The following is a 20,008-nucleotide window of genomic DNA, read 5'->3' on the forward strand; positions in this document are numbered from 1 at the left end:
ATGCATAAAACAGAGTTTCTTCCCTTGCTTACACAAAAGAAACCCAGCATAAAATGCTGTGAATGTTAAGAGAGTCAAATGGTATGGTGAGAATGTTATGTATAAAATCTTGTTCAAAACCTCTGATTTAAAAGCTGTCTTTCAGAAGTCTGTCTGTTCTTTAAGAGGTACCATACAAGCAACTCTGCAAAATCCTACCAGAATTTTCTTCTTGAATAATTTTGTTTGGATGAGCAAGTAGAATATCATTATCTTGATTCCAGCACCATTTCCTTAGGAAGGTATAGGTGAATAGATTTTGTGTTGAGTTCTCATAAATTCTCTGACAATTTTGCAAAGCTGTGTGTAAATTCTGAACCACAGAAGGAAGGAGAAGACAGGAAAGCAATATGTGCTGTGACTGGATTCCTTATGCCACAGTAGACTTTAAGAATTAAGTATAAATATTATGCATACACTCAATTTTAGAAGTGGGTGTTGGATTTTTAGGTATATTTGATTAAAAACATGATAAAAGAATTTAGAGAAATTGGGTACATTGGGAAATTGTGAGAATAAGATGTACTCTACCTCACCAACTGTTTAGAATTTTACTGTCCCTGAGAGTGTTAGCAATCTTAGTCTAATTTAGTGCTGTTCACAGTTGAACTTCACGCAATTGATCATGGAATTCAACCAGCTGAACATTATCCTTTAACATCTATGAAAACGAGGAGAACAACTTCTTATATGGTGACTATTTGCAATGTGCAGAGCCAGAATCACTGGATCGAGTTATTTTATGAATTTTGTGAATGGCACTGTGGAATATGATTGCTGTTACTGTTCACTAGTTCAGAAGAAAGGTGAACGGATAAGTTGCTAAATCTAGTGTTCTCCTCCCAATCTAGCTCATAAATCTTCTGTGTAGGCAATTATTCGGGGGGGGGGGGGGGAGGAGGGATGTAGTTAAATCTGTTTCAGATCAGGTGCTTTTGCAAATTTTATGCAAGATGAGTTTGCACTGGTTGAAAACTGAAGGATTATCTCTTCTCAGACTGACGGTCAAATTGTGAAAAACAGTAATATGCAAGGATATTGTAAAAATTAACACTTAATTGAAGGTCTATTGGAGTCAGGCTGGCTAAAGGAATTAATAGCCAACAGAGTCCATTTTTGTACAATCATCATTCTGTTAACACACAAGGTTCTTTCTCAAAATAATAAATTACTTTTTAATTACCTTTTAATATTCGTAAATTACCTTTAATATAGTCTGTTATTCAAGATATAAGAAAGGACTCCAAGACTAGATTACTAAAAAGGAATGTTAGGAATTAGTAGAGCATGTGGTTTTACAACTTATATAATTCCAGACCATTTTTACCTTGTTTAGAAATGAATAGTAGTTAACTCCAATCATCACAATAATTCAATTTTCAACAACTGTATCTCTCTAATTTAGAGATAAGGATGTTGTGGGGAGAACCATGTCAAAGGCTTACAGAATTCAAGATAGATGACATCAGTAGCTCTTCTCTTGTCCAGTGGTGTAGTCACTCCAGCATGGAAGTCCACTAGGTTGGTTAGGCATGATTTGTCCTTGGTGAAGCCTTGGTTAGTTGAGCTGCTTTGTTTGGCAAAACCAGCAGTTCAGTTTATAGAAAAGCCACTTCAGAGAAAGAAAAATCCGGACAGTCCTGTGGAGGATAGAAGGAGCAAATTCTGAGAGTCAGCAGAATTTCTCTTCCTGCTGTAGTCCTTTTGCAATCAGCAACCAGGAGACATTGACTTATATCTGTGAGTTTAACACATAGGCACAAGGTTTCTGTGGTTTTGTCCTTTGGTTGTGTATGCGTAAACCACACATGCTTATTAGAATACACTTTATCAAAATTAAAACACAAGTAATATGAAATACTTTCAAATTCCTACATTTCCTTAGATGATTCTATGCTACATTCAGTAGCTTCCTCCAAATAATATACTTATTGCATGCAATGCGCATACACATAAATAATAGATTACAGTGTGATTTATATCTATAATTGCTTTCATATAGTCCCCAAGTGTAACATTCAGTCTAGAGAATGCATATATTATCTGGTGCTGGAAAACATACGTACAATAATCCTGGCTTCATTTAAGTCAACAGCAATTTTCCTGTTGATACTGGGGAAAAGGATAGCATTTTGCCTATAGATTTTAGCATTTTGGATACAGGAGGCTCAACCACTTGTTATCCTTAGTCTATCACTATTCAATATAGTTTTTCTCCACTAATTTAGGACTCTGTGGTATGTTTCTACTGGGCACCGGCTTCGTCTCATAAGCAGCATTAAATTTCATGGAATGAGTTACTGTCTCTTAGTTCAAACCCGTTAACGTAAGGAAACCAGAATAAATGGGCAAGCAGTTGATATCATCCTGGCTTTCCACTGTTGTTGGAAAAACAACAGGGGAACACTTGGTCAGTGATCTACATTTTGAACAGTTAGTGATAATCCAAACTCAATCATTTCTTATAGAATATATAGTAAAACACCAATGCCAAAGTTAGGCAAATAGGTAAACTCCCTCAGAAACCTTTCCTTCAGATTTTCTGAGAAGTGTATAGTTGTTTTTCTAAACTGTTCTGAACAAAATAACATTATAAGTGGCCAAACAGTAGGAAACACCTACACTGCAGTTTGCTCTATCAATGAATCTTGCTCTATCTTTCTGCAGGGAAGAGTGAGATGAAAGCTCAAAGCCTATACTTTTGGATGTATTTTTGAGCCTTCAGCTTTGAAGTGCGTCTTCAGGTCACATCCAATCCTTGTGATTCATATTTTGAAATCTCTCAAAGACCTGGCCTTAAATCTCCATCCACAGAACTAAATCTCTTGCGCAAGCTTTAGTTATTTTGCAGCTTGAGTAGTTCTTACCTTTGCAAGGTCAGAGCTACACAGGTGCGCTCGCGTTGTACCCATGGCAATTCCAGACACAGTGACTATCCTACTCCTGCATACTCCCCTCTCTACCCTTCCCGTGTCCTTGGTGGTTTTCAGTACCCTACACAGCAAACATGAGGGGTTTTCCCCTTGGCATATACAGCCATCTATATTTTAGCTTTGATTGGTCTTTTGACTCTACTGATTGGCCTTTTGGCTCTACTGCTCAGCAGATGTTCGTTCATATTTGTCACATCCAGCCCAGCTAATAGTAGGCTGGGAGTTGATTCATTTTAACCACTGAGAATTTCAAACACCTTCTTTCAGTTCCACTTTAAAAGTCATGCCCCTTATTTCCTCTGTTAGACAGCATCATGTGTGTGTCCAGCATTAATTGTAGCTTGTGTGTATGTGTTGTGTGCATGCAGCTACACATTCAGATACCACTTACCTGGTCCTGACTCTTACCCCTAGACACCTCAACAACACACATAATACAAACAAAATACAGTATTAAGTCCACACAGGTTATGTATGCAAGTATGCATACAAGCATGTATTTACGCAAAGGAGGAAGCATTTAATATTTCTCAGCAGATAGAGTTCAAGCTGTAGGGGAGAGAGATGATTATGATGATGAAGTCTTATGATGATGATGATTACGTTTTATGATTAAAGCACTGCCAGATATCTCACTGTCTGCCTAGCTCTCGGAGAGGTGTCTGAAAGAGCACGTTCCTAACTCAGAAGGTTGTTCTGAGGGTAAGTTGTTTGTAAGTGGGTCAGAAACTGCCAAGATGAAGGTTACAGAAACAAGTAATAAAGTGATTTTAAACAACAGCATGATCCATCCCTCAAAAGATAATACGGGTTCCTGCATATGGAACCTGAATAGAAATCGACAGAGTAACATGGTTAAAAATAGAAAGTATTAGATACCAGTTATCCCTGGTACTGACTACACTGGCTTTCTGCAAGGCCTGTGGAGCAGATTTTCAGGCCAGCGGTAGTTATCCTGTGGTGTGGCTGTACCTTATTTTTCGTTCTGCTTGTTTGGTGGTCTGTTGAGACAGATCCTGGTTTCAGAGTAAAGGACGTTTTCTGTGTAATGACATAGGCATGATGATACCAACGGGTTGCAACTACTCCATATGAAGCTGCTGTGAGGGGGGAGAGGTTAAGTGGCGCCTGCTGCGTGGTAGGTGGAGAATGAAAGAAGGGTCAGAGAGACAAAAAGCACACGTACCCACCTGTGCTTGTGAACAGGGGAAAGGCAAAGTGCTGAGCCACAGCCTTAGAAAGTAAGAACTAGAGAACTGAAGAGCTGTTTCCTATTTTACAAGTAAACACCTCATGGGATTTTACCCCTGGCTGAAACCTATTTATATTTTTTGATATTTTTGACAGGCTGGAAAACCCCATGTTCCTGATCCTCTGTACACCAGGCTCTGATGCAAAGAGGTGCAGGCTGAATGGCTGTATGCTTTCACATAGATTGTTTTCCTCTCTGCTATAACCCGTGGCCTGAGCAAGCTCAGCTGTGTTATGGAGGGGTTTCATCTCTGTGTAGAACAGCAGTTTTTCTTTTCTCAGAGCCTATAAACAGAAATAAAACTACTGCTGACTTTAGGCTTGGCTTTGTGGGTGACCTTATTTGGAGAATCAAAATTCCCAGTAGAATGCAGATTGCAGGCCAGATGCTGTAAGGTGAATTAATATGCAAAGGTGGACTGAAACTGGGTAAAGGAGAGAAGGACTGGAGTTAAGGGTGCCAGCTGCAGCTTGGAAAAGAGAGTTTAATTTACTGCTTGTGAGTTAATGTAATCTCAATAGTCAATGTTAAATAATCCACATGTAATACCTGAAAAAACAACATTAAAGGAAGTAACAGTGATTTAGTTGATAGATTATTTCTGCTTTGTCTTCTGCTTTGTAATACAGTAACTTGTTTGGAAATCCAGAGGCATATACACTTCTGGATCCATGAAGTTATATATATATATATATGTATATATATGCACCTGTATACACATATATAGTCATATACTTGTCATTGCAAATGTATGGCATGTAGATGATTGAAATTTATAGTGTGCCTATATACATATGTGTAGACATATAAACACATGATGCATGTATCTATATTCTGGCTACTGTATTAAAACACACACATATTTGGAAATTATCACCAATGATGTTGATCTTGTTTCCAGTGCTTACACACTTAAGCAACTTCTTTTTTAATTCATTTAGCAGCAGCAACAGAAGAACCTGAGGTGATTCCAGATCCAGCTAAACAAACAGATCGAGTGGTGAAAATAGCAGGAATAAGTGCTGGAATTCTGGTATTCATCCTACTTCTCCTTGTTGTCATATTGATCGTCAAAAAAAGGTAAGAAAATTATCTGTGCTGATTCTTCTTTTTTTTTCCTCCATATCAAACAATAACTAAATGGGTATTATTTACAGGTCTTCCAAAAAAAAAAAAAAAAAGTTTCAGGACCAGTAGCTCACATCAGTTTTTTGATGAATTCTTTGTGTTTCCTGTTGGGTTTGCTGTGATTCTGATGATGGATTTAAAGAGAGGATATCTTTATATTTGGGATCCAATAGTTATACATTTTCTCATACTTATTTATTTCCAAGTAGTTTTAAGTTGCAGTTGGAGGAATGTACAGAATATTAGAATAGGTGGAATTGAAATTCATGGAACCTTTTTTTTTTTTTTAAATCAAAGTAAAAAAAGAATAACTTACTGTGGTTTTCATGTTATAATCACCTAATGAATTTTATTTTCTATACGCAGCTCTAATGAGTTATTTGTATCTGTATGTTATCCAACTTGCAAAATAATGTAATTTTATATCTCTATTTATGCTCTTGTAAACCTGGAGTTTTTCTTAAAAGTCATACCACATCACTAAAATTATCTAGCGAGTCCTTAGTGCATGAAATTGTTTTTAAGTGTATTAATTTGAATGAATTCTGATTTTTTCAGTGCTTTCTTAGACAGTAAGCAATATCGCCATCTTCTGACATTGTACAATGCTAACTCCGCATCCAAATGCTCCTACCTATAGTAAATTGTGCTACCCTGTTGCTCGGTCAGTATTTAAAGTCTCAACTTCCCAGTAGTTGCAACTCGTTTAACCTGGCATAAAAGTTCATAACATGGCTCTATAAATCCATAGTTATAGCATCGAAACCAATTCCTCCCTTTCTATATACCCCCTCCCTGGCAGGTCCCCTTCACAGGGCATAAGCGGATTTCTCTTGGGTGGAACAAGACCTTTGTCTTCCAGTGGTGTGTGCATTGTGTTCCCTTGCCTTTTGCAGAAGTCTTAATGAAAAGTATATTTGTAAATTTTGTAACTGTTCCTCTGAAATGCAGCTTGCTATTACTTCTAAAGATTAAGAAAAAAAATTAAAACTGTACCTAAGATCATTCTATATGTTATAATTACTGGTTTGCATTAGATTTTTTTAATTTATTGCCTCTTTACAATTATCCCTGGAGATATATAACTTGGAGAAGAAACGTCTGCATTAGAAACATTAGGTATGCTTATAGTGTTCTGTGTTAGTTAGCTACATATGTGATTTTTCCCAAAAGTGCTTTTACTTTTCTCTGTTGTTTACCTCTGTGGTTGAGAATTAACACATATGCAAAAGGTCCAACTCATCATAAGCAAAAACAACATACAGTCAGCCAATTTACTTTATTTACACAATTTCAACCTTTTAAAAACAAGCAAAATGTTGTTTTTTGGCTTTTAGGAAAAGAATTATATTTTATAGCTTTATTGCGGGATATGTGCTGGGAGGATCATCTTCTCAGTGCGTGATGCAGCGATCCCCTTATGTTTAATAGGAAGCTCTGTGTGTGCGTGTGTGTGTGTGTGTGAGAGAGGGAAAAAGACTGTGTACCACTGTATAATGTCAGTCACTTCCAGATGGGATTGGCTAGTTTTTCAAGTAACAAAATACAAACGAAGGCCTAAAATTCAATGTGTGCATTTTTCCTATCCTTTTTACCTCTTGCATTCAGAGTCCTTTTAGACTCGTACTTTCACTGTTGAATTGCTTGATGAAAGCAAGTTAATTATGTCCGTGAAACAATATTTTAAAATTTCCCCCTTTTCCCCCTTCCTTCCTCTGAACCTGTAAAGGCAGTACCCTCTTAGGAATGATACTTGATCATCATTCTAAAGCACATAACATTTCTAAATTTCTGTGCTATTTTGTATTCAAAATAGATGAGAAATTAACCTGTTTAATGGGTATTTTAAATTTGGCAATTTTTCATCATGATAGTTTAATTGATTGTGTATTGTCTATGTTATAGGTGTGCCATTCACCCCTTCCCCCTCAGCCCCCCCTCCCACCCGAGGGAAAGTGGGCAGGGTTTTTTTAATTCCAGCTTTAGTCAAGTTCTTTTACAAAAAGCATAGAAAATCTTTGTATACTTGAGTTAATTCAGTCCATTTAGTGAATCAGGGCAATTCATATAATGAAGCCAGGAATAGCTGTAAAAACCCCGACACATTCACACGTACATCAAGACACACTTAGTTGTGGTGGGACTGAAAATCAAATCCATTTGAATCATCTTCTGTAGTGTACATATTCAGTGATCCATTATGTAGTATCCCTTTTGGTACTTGAATTGACTGCAACTTATTACACTGAAAAGTCAATAAAACAATGGTTTCTGCATTTTCATTGGTTTCTTAAGTTGTATACGCAGCCATCGCTATCTCAAACTGGTTAAATGCAGCATTACATTTTACTGAAAAATGGAGTACTAAGCAGTTTTGTTCATGAGCTTGAGATGTTTTAGGCTTTGCCTGGTCATTTTGTACAAATTGGTTTGAAGTTTTTCGGAATGAAGCTCTTAACAGCTCTTAAAGAGTTTTACTGGAGTAATCAAACCAGCTAAGAAAAGGGATACTGCATCTTTAACAAGCAATGCCACTTTTATTTTCAGTCATTGTTGGACTATTTCCAAATGTCCTTCATTTCCTTCCATTTGTTTACCTTCCATGTTTTTAATGCTTAGCATGACTACATCAGCATTTCCAACTGTAATATTTTAAAATAGAAAGCATATGTTTGCATTCAGGAAATGTGTGGTGTATATGTCAGTACACACATATCTGTTGTGAACGTGCATTCTTTAAGATGTGTGTACTCATATAGCTACATATAGTATGCATACAAACATATATGTATACACCTGTGTACTCATAAAGATGTTAAAATGAATGACATGAAATTTGTTTTCCGATTAAATGTATTTATTAATGGAATCTTTAATTTTTGTAACTGAAAAGTAAAACGCCTATTTACTGCACAAGATTTGTACACAGCTGTTCATTTGTCATGACATCTAGGTGGTAATCATTATATTATGCTGAACTGCATGTTGAAAATACACAATCCATTTAATTTTCAAATTTTTTGGCAATAGATGAAATTTCAGCATGTAATTTTCTCAAGTGATCTTTCTGAAAACAAATCATTTTTATACGCTAGTGTGTTTGGTTTTTTTTTAATTGCATGGCAAAGTAAGGCTAGTTTGTGCATGAGCAAGTTGAAATGCTAACCAAAGAAACATGAATTTTCCAATTTTTTTTTTTTAAACGCACATTTCTCTGCTTTATTGAATGTGACAGAGTCACGCTTTTCATTCACCATTGCTTCTCTTTTTCCACTGTCTGTGATTTGCTTGCCAGGAGGAGCTACTATTCTTACTCCTACTATCTGTAAGTAGAATACGGGTGACTTACTATTTTACATGTCTTAAAGATGCAGTATCCCTTTTTAAAAAAGAAAAACAGTCTCTATAATTTTCCTAAAGTTTTATTGAAAGTTACCTTTCTTTATTCTCAGGATTGAAAGTCTGCTTGTATCATTGTTCCTGTTATTCTTGCCTGTTTTGATTTTTTTTTTTTTAAAGGGATATTGTATTTCTAACTGTATATTGAGACTTTCACTTTTTGCTACAGTTTTTCCCATAACTATCATTTCAGTTTATTGTAATCATAATTTAATTTGCGTTATGTTTCACAGCAACACATAACACTAAAGAAAAAACCTCTCTTCCTATTTCCCAGCTATAGAACTGTGCTTGTAAACCAAAAATCGTTCATTCTTAACATATCAGATGAGTAGTGATCCTGTGCACCAATTTTCCTACACAGATCATAGGCAGATGCCAAACTTTTCTAAATAGGTCTATGCCCTACCAATGGCAGAACAACACGTCTGCCTCTGTGGTACCAAACTCTTTTCTTGCTTTACAGAAATATTTTTTGTGAAGTGGTCTGCGTTTATTGCTTGTGAGGTGCTTTGCATACTCATTTTAAAGTGTGGATCTCACTTTATGACACCGGTTTACATAAAGTTTGTAGCAAAATCGACTTTTTTAAATACATGTTTACCAAATGAGTTTTTGTAAGGGCTGCGGCAGTTTTGTCTGTGATCGAGCAAAGCAGTTACACACATTCTTAATTGTAAATAAATGCCCTTGAGTTAAGAGGGGGTCTAAAAATGCACTCAAGTGCTTTGATGAACTGGTGGTGTCTCATAATGATGCTCTTCCACATTTTTAAGCAGATTAGTTGACTTCTTTAAACAAACTTAAAAATAAATAAAAAGATAAAAAACCCCAACCCCTAAGCTGGCTTAGCCGGCTGCCATTCTCCGGTTTATTGTGACAAATTATAATTTCCTTGTTAAATAACAATTGCTTCAGCTCAAGATAATTAACCACACGGTTTCATCCTATGATGGAGCACTTCTCCCCTCCAGCTCCCACTGAAACACCCACCTGCACAGTTTCACCCAACTGGATCCTTTAGCAGATAATGAGGCTCATTTACACTTTCTGTCAGCCTCAAGTACTTTAACCTGACGATTTGCTTAACTATCATGAAGCATAGATTGCATGTGCCTTTAGCTGAGTGAGGGAAGGTAAAAAAGGAGAGGAAAAAGAAGTCAAACCCGAGGGAGCCAGGAGTTGTTGAACAATAAAGCTGTCCTCCCATTTCCCAGCAGCTTTGGGTTGCGATGCTGCAACACAATAGGCCCTTTTAGGAGTTAAAGCAGAGCATAAGAATTAGAAAGTAGCTACTGTAATAAGCTAATAACTTGAAAGCCTTAATAGCTGTTGATTTATTTAGCATAGCTAGCAAGTTTTGTTAAAAAGTGATGCTTCAAAGAGGGGCTTAATATAGTCGAGAGATGAGATGTAATAGTCTTTTTGTTCCATTTCTGAGATGGCATTAGAAAAAGGTGATCTTCAGTGTACAGAGACTATCTGAAAGGCTTTGAAACTTGAAAAAACAGTCTGAACTAGAAATGCCAATTTTGTGAAAGCTTTGGTAGTACTGGGAACCAGTTATAAACCTCAAGCATTTTCACTTCTGGAAGTTCTAATGGTCTTCATTTGTTCTACCAGAGTATCATTGAAACCAACTTCTCTTAAGTAAATAGGAATGTGTGGAGTAAATGTATAAAATCAAGAATTTTAGAGAGGGCATCCAAATGTTGTCATTTTTTTAATTTAGCTTTCACTGAACAGCTGATACACACAGAACCCTCATGTACACCTCAAGGGTTTGATGAAAAAAATGATAGGTTTAGAGACCATCTTTGGGATTTTTGTAGCAATGTGGTTACTGAGTAGTAATTTTCCAACTAGTCTATCTGTAAATGGGGAAAAGAACATGGGGAGGGGAAAGAGGGAACAAAATAAGGAGATGAGTCTGATCAGTGAAAGAATCTTTGTTATTCTCAGGAGTGCTTTCTCCATCTATATCCTACTTTGTGGCCCCTTATTGTGAACCAAGGCTATTAACTTAAGAAACAATCATCTATTAGACATTTTCTTAAATATACAAAAACATGAAGTGCTTTGGAGAGTGGTGTTGGTCTTTTCTGGTGGATGTTCCCAGGACTTGAGAAGTAAATGGATGGGTAATTTACACTAATATTCTTTTTGTCTTCTGTTAGAGTGCGGCCCAGAATATTAAAAGCTATTGGAGAATAGAGTAAGAGCAAGCAAGATTTTAGTCAGAGAAATGTAAGATAAACACTGTCTAAAGAGTTAACAGGATATTTGGTGATATTTTATGCAGGAAAAGCTTGTGAAGCTAAGCTGTGTTTTAAACATACATTTTCAAGAACCCAGTATTTTCAGTGGTTGTCTCTCTCCCACCTGGTGTCAGATTTATCCAAATAAGCAGGTTGGCTACCTATTATATTGCAGCCAGAGCTTCAGATGAAAATAGGGAAGTTTCAGAACAGTCTAATGTATGGCAAAGGTTCCTGCAGAACCAAGGTGTATTTCATGCTGCTCTGTGTACTTCTCACTTATGCTTTAAGAGTAGTAGGCTTTAAGTGATAATTAAATTACATCATCTGCTTCCATCTGACCTCTGGAGACAGTGAAAATCAGTTCCAGTTCTTCTTCAAAAGGAAAGAATTGAGAGATATTTCTGAAGCATGTGCTTTAAGGCATTGGCTGTTAATTTGGGGGATTTAGTTGTACAGGTTTGGTTGCTGCTTAACGGTGGCAGATTCAGAGTGTAAGACTATCGATGTCAAAATTTAAGATGTTCCCAAAGTGCGTGAAAGGGTAGAGTCATGAGGGGGATTTTGTTTGGTTTTTAAAGAACCAGCGTTCAGTATCAGGAACAAAGTCTGGTATCATGTTGTATCTTGTGTACTGAATGGGAAGAACAACCTTTAAAATAAAAGGAAATATGAATCCATATTGAATAATTATGTCTCTTTTGTTATTTCATAGGGGTTTTTACTAACAAAGTAATTTAGAAGGTTAAATAATTTCTTCCCCACAAGGCAAGCAAGGGGAATGAATTATCCATTTATAAAATCAAACCAGCGATTTAAATGGAGATGGTTGATAAAACTGCATGCACAGATGCTTCTTATTTATCATTTCAGTTAAAATGTAATTATATTCTCTAATTTGTTTATATTAGTGTAATTACTCCACAGGAAAATAAAATCTTACCAGGGTACAGAAGTTAGCACTTCCATTACTGCATTTGTGTGTGTACAGAAAACACACGGTCGTGACTCTTTCATAGCAGGGTGCATAGTTTTATCAACTTCATGCTGGAAAAGTTGTAGACAGGAATATCAGCCAAACTTTTCAGTCACTCAGGATTATAGATAATGACTGCTGTAGACATGGCATGTAGACATGGAGTTCATGAAATATTAAGGTGGTTTGGGTTTGTTTTTTTTTGGCTGGGCAGCAAACTCGCGAAGAAGCGCAAGGATGCCATGGGGACCACCCGCCAGGAGATGACACACATGGTGAATGCGATGGATAGGAGTTATGCTGACCAGAGCACCCTGCATGCAGAGGATCCCCTTTCAATCACGTTTATGGACTCTCATAACTTCAGCCCCAGATGTAAGTACAACAGTGATAGATACTCTGGAGTATAGGTGAATATAAGAAACATGGAAAACAATTCTACCTTTTAAGGAAAATTGTTGTAAGCTCCAGGTTTTCTGGGAACACTGGTAAATCCAAAGGTTGAGTAGGGCTGTTCATATGTTATCTTTATTGGTCTGTGGCCAATTATTTAAATATTTATGTGTACTTTCAGTATGTGTTGATACTTGCTCTAAGAAAAATATTATACTTCTAGAATATCTCAATTAAAATCTGAAATTGAGTTTTCCCTCATGGGGATGTTTAATACCAACATGTTTAATATTACTGCGTAATGCCATGTCTGTAATGAATAATAATATGAGGTCCAAATTAATTTCTTTCTTTTGGCAGTAAGGACATTGTAACAGAAGGAAACATTGACAATTGTGGATGCTGTTTGTGAAGTTTAGGAACAGGCTTGTTAATATATCTGCAAATTCACTCTGTATTTGTATTCCTTTTCTATAGACTTGCCAACTCTCTCATTTTGACAAAGTTTGGCAGTTTGGATTTCTGACTGTTAAGTGTCTGGGTTATAGCTACTACTATACCCAGCACGCTTGCCTCCCAGCATCTGCACTGTGCCTTGCACAAAAGCAAGATACTCCACTGATAGACCCAGTGAATAGCTCAAAACTAGTGTATAAGTTACCAAAGGGTTGCAGTTCTGCCATGGAGCTGGTGGGAACATGACCTTCTCACAGCCACGTGGACTTGCAGCTTGGATTTAAACAGATCTGAGCAGCCTGAGCTGCTTCTGAATTGCCATCTTTTGGGAATGGCACTCCATCTCCCTTCTCTTGCCTACCATGCTTGAGCAAAATACATCTCTTAAGGCTCTTCAGTTCTTTCCTGATTGTTATAAGGGAAATGGGTTTTGGAGGGGGCATTATTGCTTGGTTTATTAAAGCTTACCAAACTGCAGAGTGCTAACATTTTAAGTGTCTCATAACCAATTATAAATGGGAGTTCGGCATCAGCCTGTGAGTTTTTCTATACAGTTTTGGCTGGAACTGTTTGAAAATTCTCCAAAGTTTGATTTTTTTATTGTCATCAAAATTTGTGGAGGCAGATTTTCAAAGACAGTTTGATTTGGACTAAGTTATGATGGATCCCAGGCAAAGTACCCGTCAGGAATCTTCATGGCTGTTAGAGAAGCAGGGCTGCCAGACACTTGGGAAGCCTTCCAAATGGACTGACGTGACACCAAGAGCCCATGAGTCCCAGCCACCACAGCTGTCTTGGTTGGTTGGCAAAAGAATTTTGGCATCACTCTTTTCCAGTGTCTTACATATATGCTTTTTTTGGATGTTGGAGGGTTCAGTTCTCCTCACCGTTGTCTGTGCTGAGGCAAAGAACCCTCTAAGCTTCCAGGGTTTTAGGCAATTTACTTGAGAACTGGAGCTCAATTTTGTCACAGAGATGTTGATATTTAAATTTTTGTTCCAAATTGGAACAAAATCAAACTGTGGATTCCAGACATTTCTGTCCAAAACAGCACGTTTGTCTCTGCACATTTCTATCATTTGTTGTGATAACAAATGATAAAATTCTATGAATTTTATTCCAACATCTGCATCTAAGTATCTGTGATTTTCCTATACTCCTCAAGAGTAATATCTTTGGCATTGCACATAAAAAAGCTATTAACTGTAAATATGTAAATTTTTTTTTTTTAATTACCTGGAAGGCTTTAAAGAAATACCATTTTATTTTGAGATGAGCTATTCAGGTATTACATGAGAGGATGGGTTTAAAAGGAAAGGAGTTGGTTCTATGAAAGCGAACCTTTATTGTGAAACGAAAGAACAATAGCGAAGGAGGAGCCCTTTCAGAAACTAATTTGCATGTAATGTCTTCTTTCTTTCATTTCAGTAAGAATCTCTTTGCCTTTATCATTACATTTCTGAAGTCCAAAATCACAGCCTTTCATTCCTTTTTTATTCTGGAACTGTATATTCATTCTGTTTTTCTGTTGTAATAAAATTAATGGGGTTTAGTTATCACTTGGTTATGCTCTGAAGTGTATTGTTTTTATTCTTAAAAATACACAAATTGAGGGTAATATATTTCTTCATGAGCTTTGTTTTTCTACAGTGCCCAATGATCCGCTTGTGCCGACAGCTGTGTTAGGTGAGGACCCTAGTCCTTCATTATCCATTCCTGCATGAGTTTCATCTCCTTGCATGACTGAATGTTGAAACAGCTTGTTTTATGTAAAAGATAGCTATGCTGTTGTCAGAAAATAACTCTACATTCAGATTAGCAATTCAGAATTAAACTGACACTGCTTTTAGAATAAAGATTATTTTATGTTCTCATTAGAAAGTTATTCCTAGTCAGTGCTAACTGAAGAGTAAATGAGGAAATAGGTAAATGGAAAATGCTAAAATTTTTCTCTCCAGAGCATTCAAACTGAGTTCCGGTGAAGTAACATGTGAAACTAGAAGTCTATTGAGAGATAACATAAAAATAAAATTCAGATCCATATTAGCATTATTTGGCTCCCAAAGCTCAATTTTCTAACTAACAAGAATGAAAATAAAAAGGGAAAAACTTCCATAATACCCAAGCAGAAACAACAACTTCATTTGTAGGTTCTGTACAAATATTGCTCTATACCTATATTAATTACATATTTCAATTTATTTTAACCTGTAAGTTATTCAACTTTATACTTACTTTAAAAGAACAGCAGATGTGGCCATATGCTGATTTCTATGTCACATCTGACACTGAACCATGTTTTAGAGATTTTTTTTTTTTAAATACAAAGATAATAGTGTAATTCGTACCTGAGTTCTTGGTTTGATAAACAAAATGTGCCGTATTTAGTTTCAGTCAGTTGCTAAGTTTATTTTGGGATAAAAAACAAATATCAGGAAGTGGACTTCCTGATATATAAACGGAGGTTGAAAATTAGATTCCTAGAAGTAAAACTTAAAGGGACCTAGAGACAATTTAATCCTTCCTCTGTTTTGCGATGGGTCATTATAGGTATCATACAGACTCTTTATGGCAATTGATATAAAAATAAAATTCACGTCCATACGATTATTATTTGAGACCCAATTTTCTCAGTATTAGTTACTACTGTCTGGGTGTTACTACTGAGTATTATTATTGCTCACATCTAGTTTTTTCTAACTAGACTCATCTACACTAAATCTTCACTGCTGTGGATTGAGCCGTTTCCTTTTGAGAGACTCATAGAAAATATGGAGAACTGACACACTCCTGTCCTTTTAGAACAGTCTTTTACCTATTGAAAGGCTTACATGTCCTCAGTTGTCTCTCTTATAGTTGAGTTAAGCCCAGATCTTTCACTCGTCATCTTGCAGATGTTTCCTAAATTTGCCATTCTTTTCCTCTGAACACTTTCCAGTTCGTAGAACAGATTTTTAAATTGTGGTACCCCAAATCAGGTACAGTTCTCAGAAGAAGTCTTGGTGCTGAGCTGAGTGGTACCCTCGTGCCCTACTTGTAGTGCTCCTGCTACCTGAACTGTATTTTGTCCTTTTTTTATTGTGCTTATGTTGCAGATCTGCATTGAGTTACCTGTTAAAATCCCAGTTATCATTACGCAGTCCATTACTTCATGTTGTAGTTATATATTTGATATATTTTCTACACACAGTATGTTGCATTCACTGTTTAATTCACCATGTTGATTTTTGCATCATCTCCCAAATAATCAAGATAACTTTGAAATATGATCCTGTACTTGTGACGTGCTTGTGATGCCTTATCTGTGCCTTCTGCCTATGCTATCAGGGTATTTTCTATCCCATTATGCGCATAGTGGGTAAAAATGTTGGTAGAAAGTATACCCAATCTTCATGTAAAGTGTCCTATGGGACTGACAACAAATACCTATTTGTGAGTAGTCTTTGGTCTTTTTCAAGCTGGGCATACTCACAATGTGAGAAACCTGTCAAGCCATATTCTGTCCATTTCCTTTTGATAACATTGCAGATGCCATCCTCTTGACTACAGTAATGTCCTAGACAGTTTATAACTATCAGAGCAGTTGGATGCTGGAGCCTTCTTCCACTTTAAGCCTAAGGAAGTCTAACCATGTGGTTTTAGAAGTTTATGAGTGAAATAGCACCATTGCCTGAAAGAGCAAAGGGTTAGACTTAGTAAATCTGAATACTTACTGAAATTGTATTAGTGGACTACAGAAAATTAGTCTTTTCCTGAAATCCTTCTGAGATCTTCTTGATCTTCTTGTCTCTTTTAGCCTTATTTCAGGCACTTACAAGCTATGTAGGTGCTCTCTGGTGATACTTGTAAAGCTATTCCTAATAGCTCATTTAGTCCATAAGCATATTCCAAAGGTCAGTGTGTTGCCACTGCATTGTGGCAGACATAGATATGAGCAGCTGTGATCAGTAAGGGCAAGGAATTAATTGAAGAACAGTTTAATAGTTCCTGTCTGCATTTCCATATACTAGTAATGGTGTTAAGGGCACGATAGCCTCCTGGTATAGGCAAAGCAATACTAGTTGGAAGAGGTAATAATTTTTAACTGCATGGACCGAAATAGCAGAAGGAAGTAGACAAGCTTTTGGCACACCATGTAGAAGGGGTTGTGTGCCTGTAAGCATGTTCCTTTGGAACTAGATCATTTGGCCTACTTCACCCTCATATAGCCCTTGCTTAGCCCAGCATCACAGAACAGTTTTTCTCTGTTTTATGTAGAGATGAGCAAAATTTTATAGCCTCTAAATTATAGAACATGTTATTTTATATGAAGCTCTTATTGCTTTGCAGCTGTACTAGGTTTCTTTTTCTTCATGTATAGGTTATTAATGCTACTCTCAATTCTGTGTACATTAGCACTAAGTTAGTATGACAATTTTACTTTTCTTAAGTTCCTATCATTAACATTGATGGCATAATAATGTGGCCCTTATATTTTTAAAATGGCTTTCATCGTTAGCTATTGCGAAGCTTTAACAACTTTTAATGTCATTTTCTTTTAGTAATTTTCTAATATAGTCCTGAAATAAATTTCTCGTGTTCTTTTCACTCATTGTTTTTTGCTGCCTCAATGGGTTAAAGTGCCTATTACTGGTAAGTATACTGTGAGGAATGGGGAAAACTGCAAATCCTGAGGTGGTTTGAAATGTGTATGATTTAATATGGGTAACACTACAATAAAAAGTGACTGCTGCATGTCACTCACATTATTAGGCAGTTTAGTGAGACATAAATGTACTGAAATTATCAGCTTGTGTGACAGTTCAAAGAATTGGGTTTCCTACTAGGAGACCTCATTTCAGAAGGCATTAATGGGGTTTGCATTTTAGCGGAATTTTAGAAAATCCAGTCCTTGGGGTGTTCTTTTTCCTGGAGTGTTTTACTTCTTAATATGGATCCTTTGCAAGGAAAATGAGGGGTCAGCTCCCCACTTCTCATTTCAGTAGCTACTTTCCCAAAAAGGTTTCAATTAGAATTTTCCTTCCTCTTGTAAATACATTTGAAATGCTGATTTCTAATTCTTTTAAAAAGCTATTTCAACAGAAGGGATTGACAAAATGTGATCATTTCATGCAGGTTTGACATTTGGTTTTGATAAGAGGATTGGTGTGTAGCATAGGGCATTAGAGAGGACTTTGTCTATACGGAGCAAAAACTGCCACTGAAATCAGCATACTCAACAATTTCATTTCTCTACTAAAAGACCTCTGTTAAAATGACCGCTCTGAAGTGCTGATTCGTCTTCCCAAATGGACGTGGTGTTCTGAAGTGGTAGCATAATTGCTTCTCTTTTTTACTGGGATATCAATTTATTGTTTCTTGGCTTTAGACAAATGATGTGCTGATACCACTACAGAGTTATTCTAATTTATTGTTCAAGGTGTAGTATTTCTGTTGATACATATTAGCCATTAAAAAAGTTACTTTGGGTGATAGAGGCTGGAGTTCCCAAGTACATTAATGTCATAAAGTTTTGTAGCTTCAAATAAAATGCTCTTCAGACATCTTTATTGCAGGATGAAGAATTGCAAACTTTTGTATGTGTTTGCAGTTAAATTCCTTTATGTACTTCATGGTATTTATGTGCTGGAGAGTAAGCACTTTGTACTCTCAGAAATCAGACATGTTTTTGAAGGAAGAGGTTGAAAATAGATGTGATATGTATGGCAGCAGGTGTTGCTGCTCCGCAGGTAACTAATGCATTGATTTCTTGTGAGTACAGATGAAAATCACAGTGTGACAGCAGAGTCCAGCCGGCTCCTGGATGTCCCTCGTTACCTCTGCGAAGGCACAGAATCCCCATACCAGACCGGGCAACTGCACCCTGCCATCAGGGTGGCTGATCTCTTGCAGCATATTAACCTAATGAAGACCTCTGACAGCTATGGATTTAAAGAGGAGTATGAGGTGAGATCTTCAGTAGCGGGGTTTTGCTAGGAAAAAATCCCTTTGAAAGAGAGAGCCTTTTGTTTGCATTGCCTTGCAAAAGGATGCAACTAAATGTCATGGGTTTAAGGGAAAAACAGATAAAGATAAGCAGGCATAAGGTTCCTGTATATGTAACCCAAAAATGAAATAGTGAATGGAGTCCAATGGTTTGAGCCTTTACAAGTGCCTGGGAAAAAAAACGTGTATTCCTTAGGGTATAAGAAGACACAGCCTGCTGAATCTTTTTGACATATTGTAAGAAGTTGCCACCCTTTTATTGCTGCTTTTTAGTTGAAATATTGTAATTAGTTTATGTGAGCTTTCTGAGCCATCTTCAGTGCAAATCTCCTGTATTATGTTAAAGATTTAACCTGGTTGGTTTTGCAAGAAGCACTGACTGGAAGCACTGTCATGATTTATTATAGCATCTCAGGAGGGCAATACTGGGACTAAACTCCAGCTGAGAAGCAGTAAAGACATGCCATGGGTAATAATGTCTTGAAGTTCTAATTAGACCTGAGCATGTCTACTTACAACTTGAATGTTAAAGTAGAAGCAAAAAAATCCCAGCACTAGAGGTAGAAGATGAGTACAGATTCCTTTTGCTTCTGATCTCTGAATCTATTGTGATTCTTTGGGATTAGAATATCAGGCAGGGCACACAGTAAAGATGGGAATGGTACTGCGAAGGTCACTCGCAATATATCTAGGTTTAAAATGAGTTTTCTCTGAGTAAGTAACCTCTTCTGACTCAGTTTTCAACCTTCTCTCCTTTCTGCAGCTGTCTCTACTGTAACATAAGAACTGGAATAAATAAATGTCTGGTTTTTAAAAGAATATTATTCTCTTTTCCTCTCTTTTACTTAAATATGCTCCGTTATGCTCTGCCTAACTTCAGGGCTAAGACCAAGTGTCAACCACTGCTGGGGGGGAGGGTGGTCCCTGGTGCCACATCAGGTGTTTTCCTACTTACTACTTCTTCTGTTACCATACATGACATCTTTGCTCTGGCCTGGGCTTCTGAGTGTGCATCCAAGTTTTGTTTCCATGGCTACTGTGTACTTTCTGAAAGTAACTTACCCAGATCAGGATAAGAGAACATCTGGAAGGAAAAAATAGCATAGACCTGCAACAGCTGTAAAATATCTACGGGCAATGAAGAAAAAGCCAAGGAGGAATAGAGCTGCTTCTATCACTACTGAGAGTC

At 36.8% G+C, this 20,008-nt stretch overlaps 1 protein-coding gene across 21 annotated transcripts in view; it reads left to right on the forward strand.

The window, feature by feature from the left end:
• Positions 1–20,008, forward strand: part of PTPRK (protein tyrosine phosphatase receptor type K) — a 397,787-nt gene that overhangs the window by 354,913 nt on the left and 22,866 nt on the right. For 5 of the 21 annotated variants that reach the window (XM_030489190.1, XM_030489193.1, XM_030489208.1 and 2 more), the window contains exons 14-20: positions 5,166–5,304; positions 6,430–6,471; positions 8,648–8,677; positions 12,191–12,360; positions 14,485–14,520; positions 17,455–17,466; positions 18,596–18,780. In XM_030489190.1, coding sequence (XP_030345050.1) covers positions 5,166–5,304; positions 6,430–6,471; positions 8,648–8,677; positions 12,191–12,360; positions 14,485–14,520; positions 17,455–17,466; positions 18,596–18,780 — 614 coding nt within the window. The remainder of the gene's footprint in view (positions 1–5,165; positions 5,305–6,429; positions 6,472–8,647; positions 8,678–12,190; positions 12,361–14,484; positions 14,521–17,454; positions 17,467–18,595; positions 18,781–20,008) is intronic. The other 16 variants (XM_030489194.1, XM_032919997.1, XM_030489197.1 and 13 more) reach the window with 11 other exon arrangements.

The sequence above is a fragment of the Strigops habroptila genome, chromosome 6 (assembly GCF_004027225.2).
Source record: "Strigops habroptila isolate Jane chromosome 6, bStrHab1.2.pri, whole genome shotgun sequence".
NCBI classification, from domain to species: Eukaryota; Metazoa; Chordata; class Aves; order Psittaciformes; family Psittacidae; genus Strigops; species Strigops habroptila.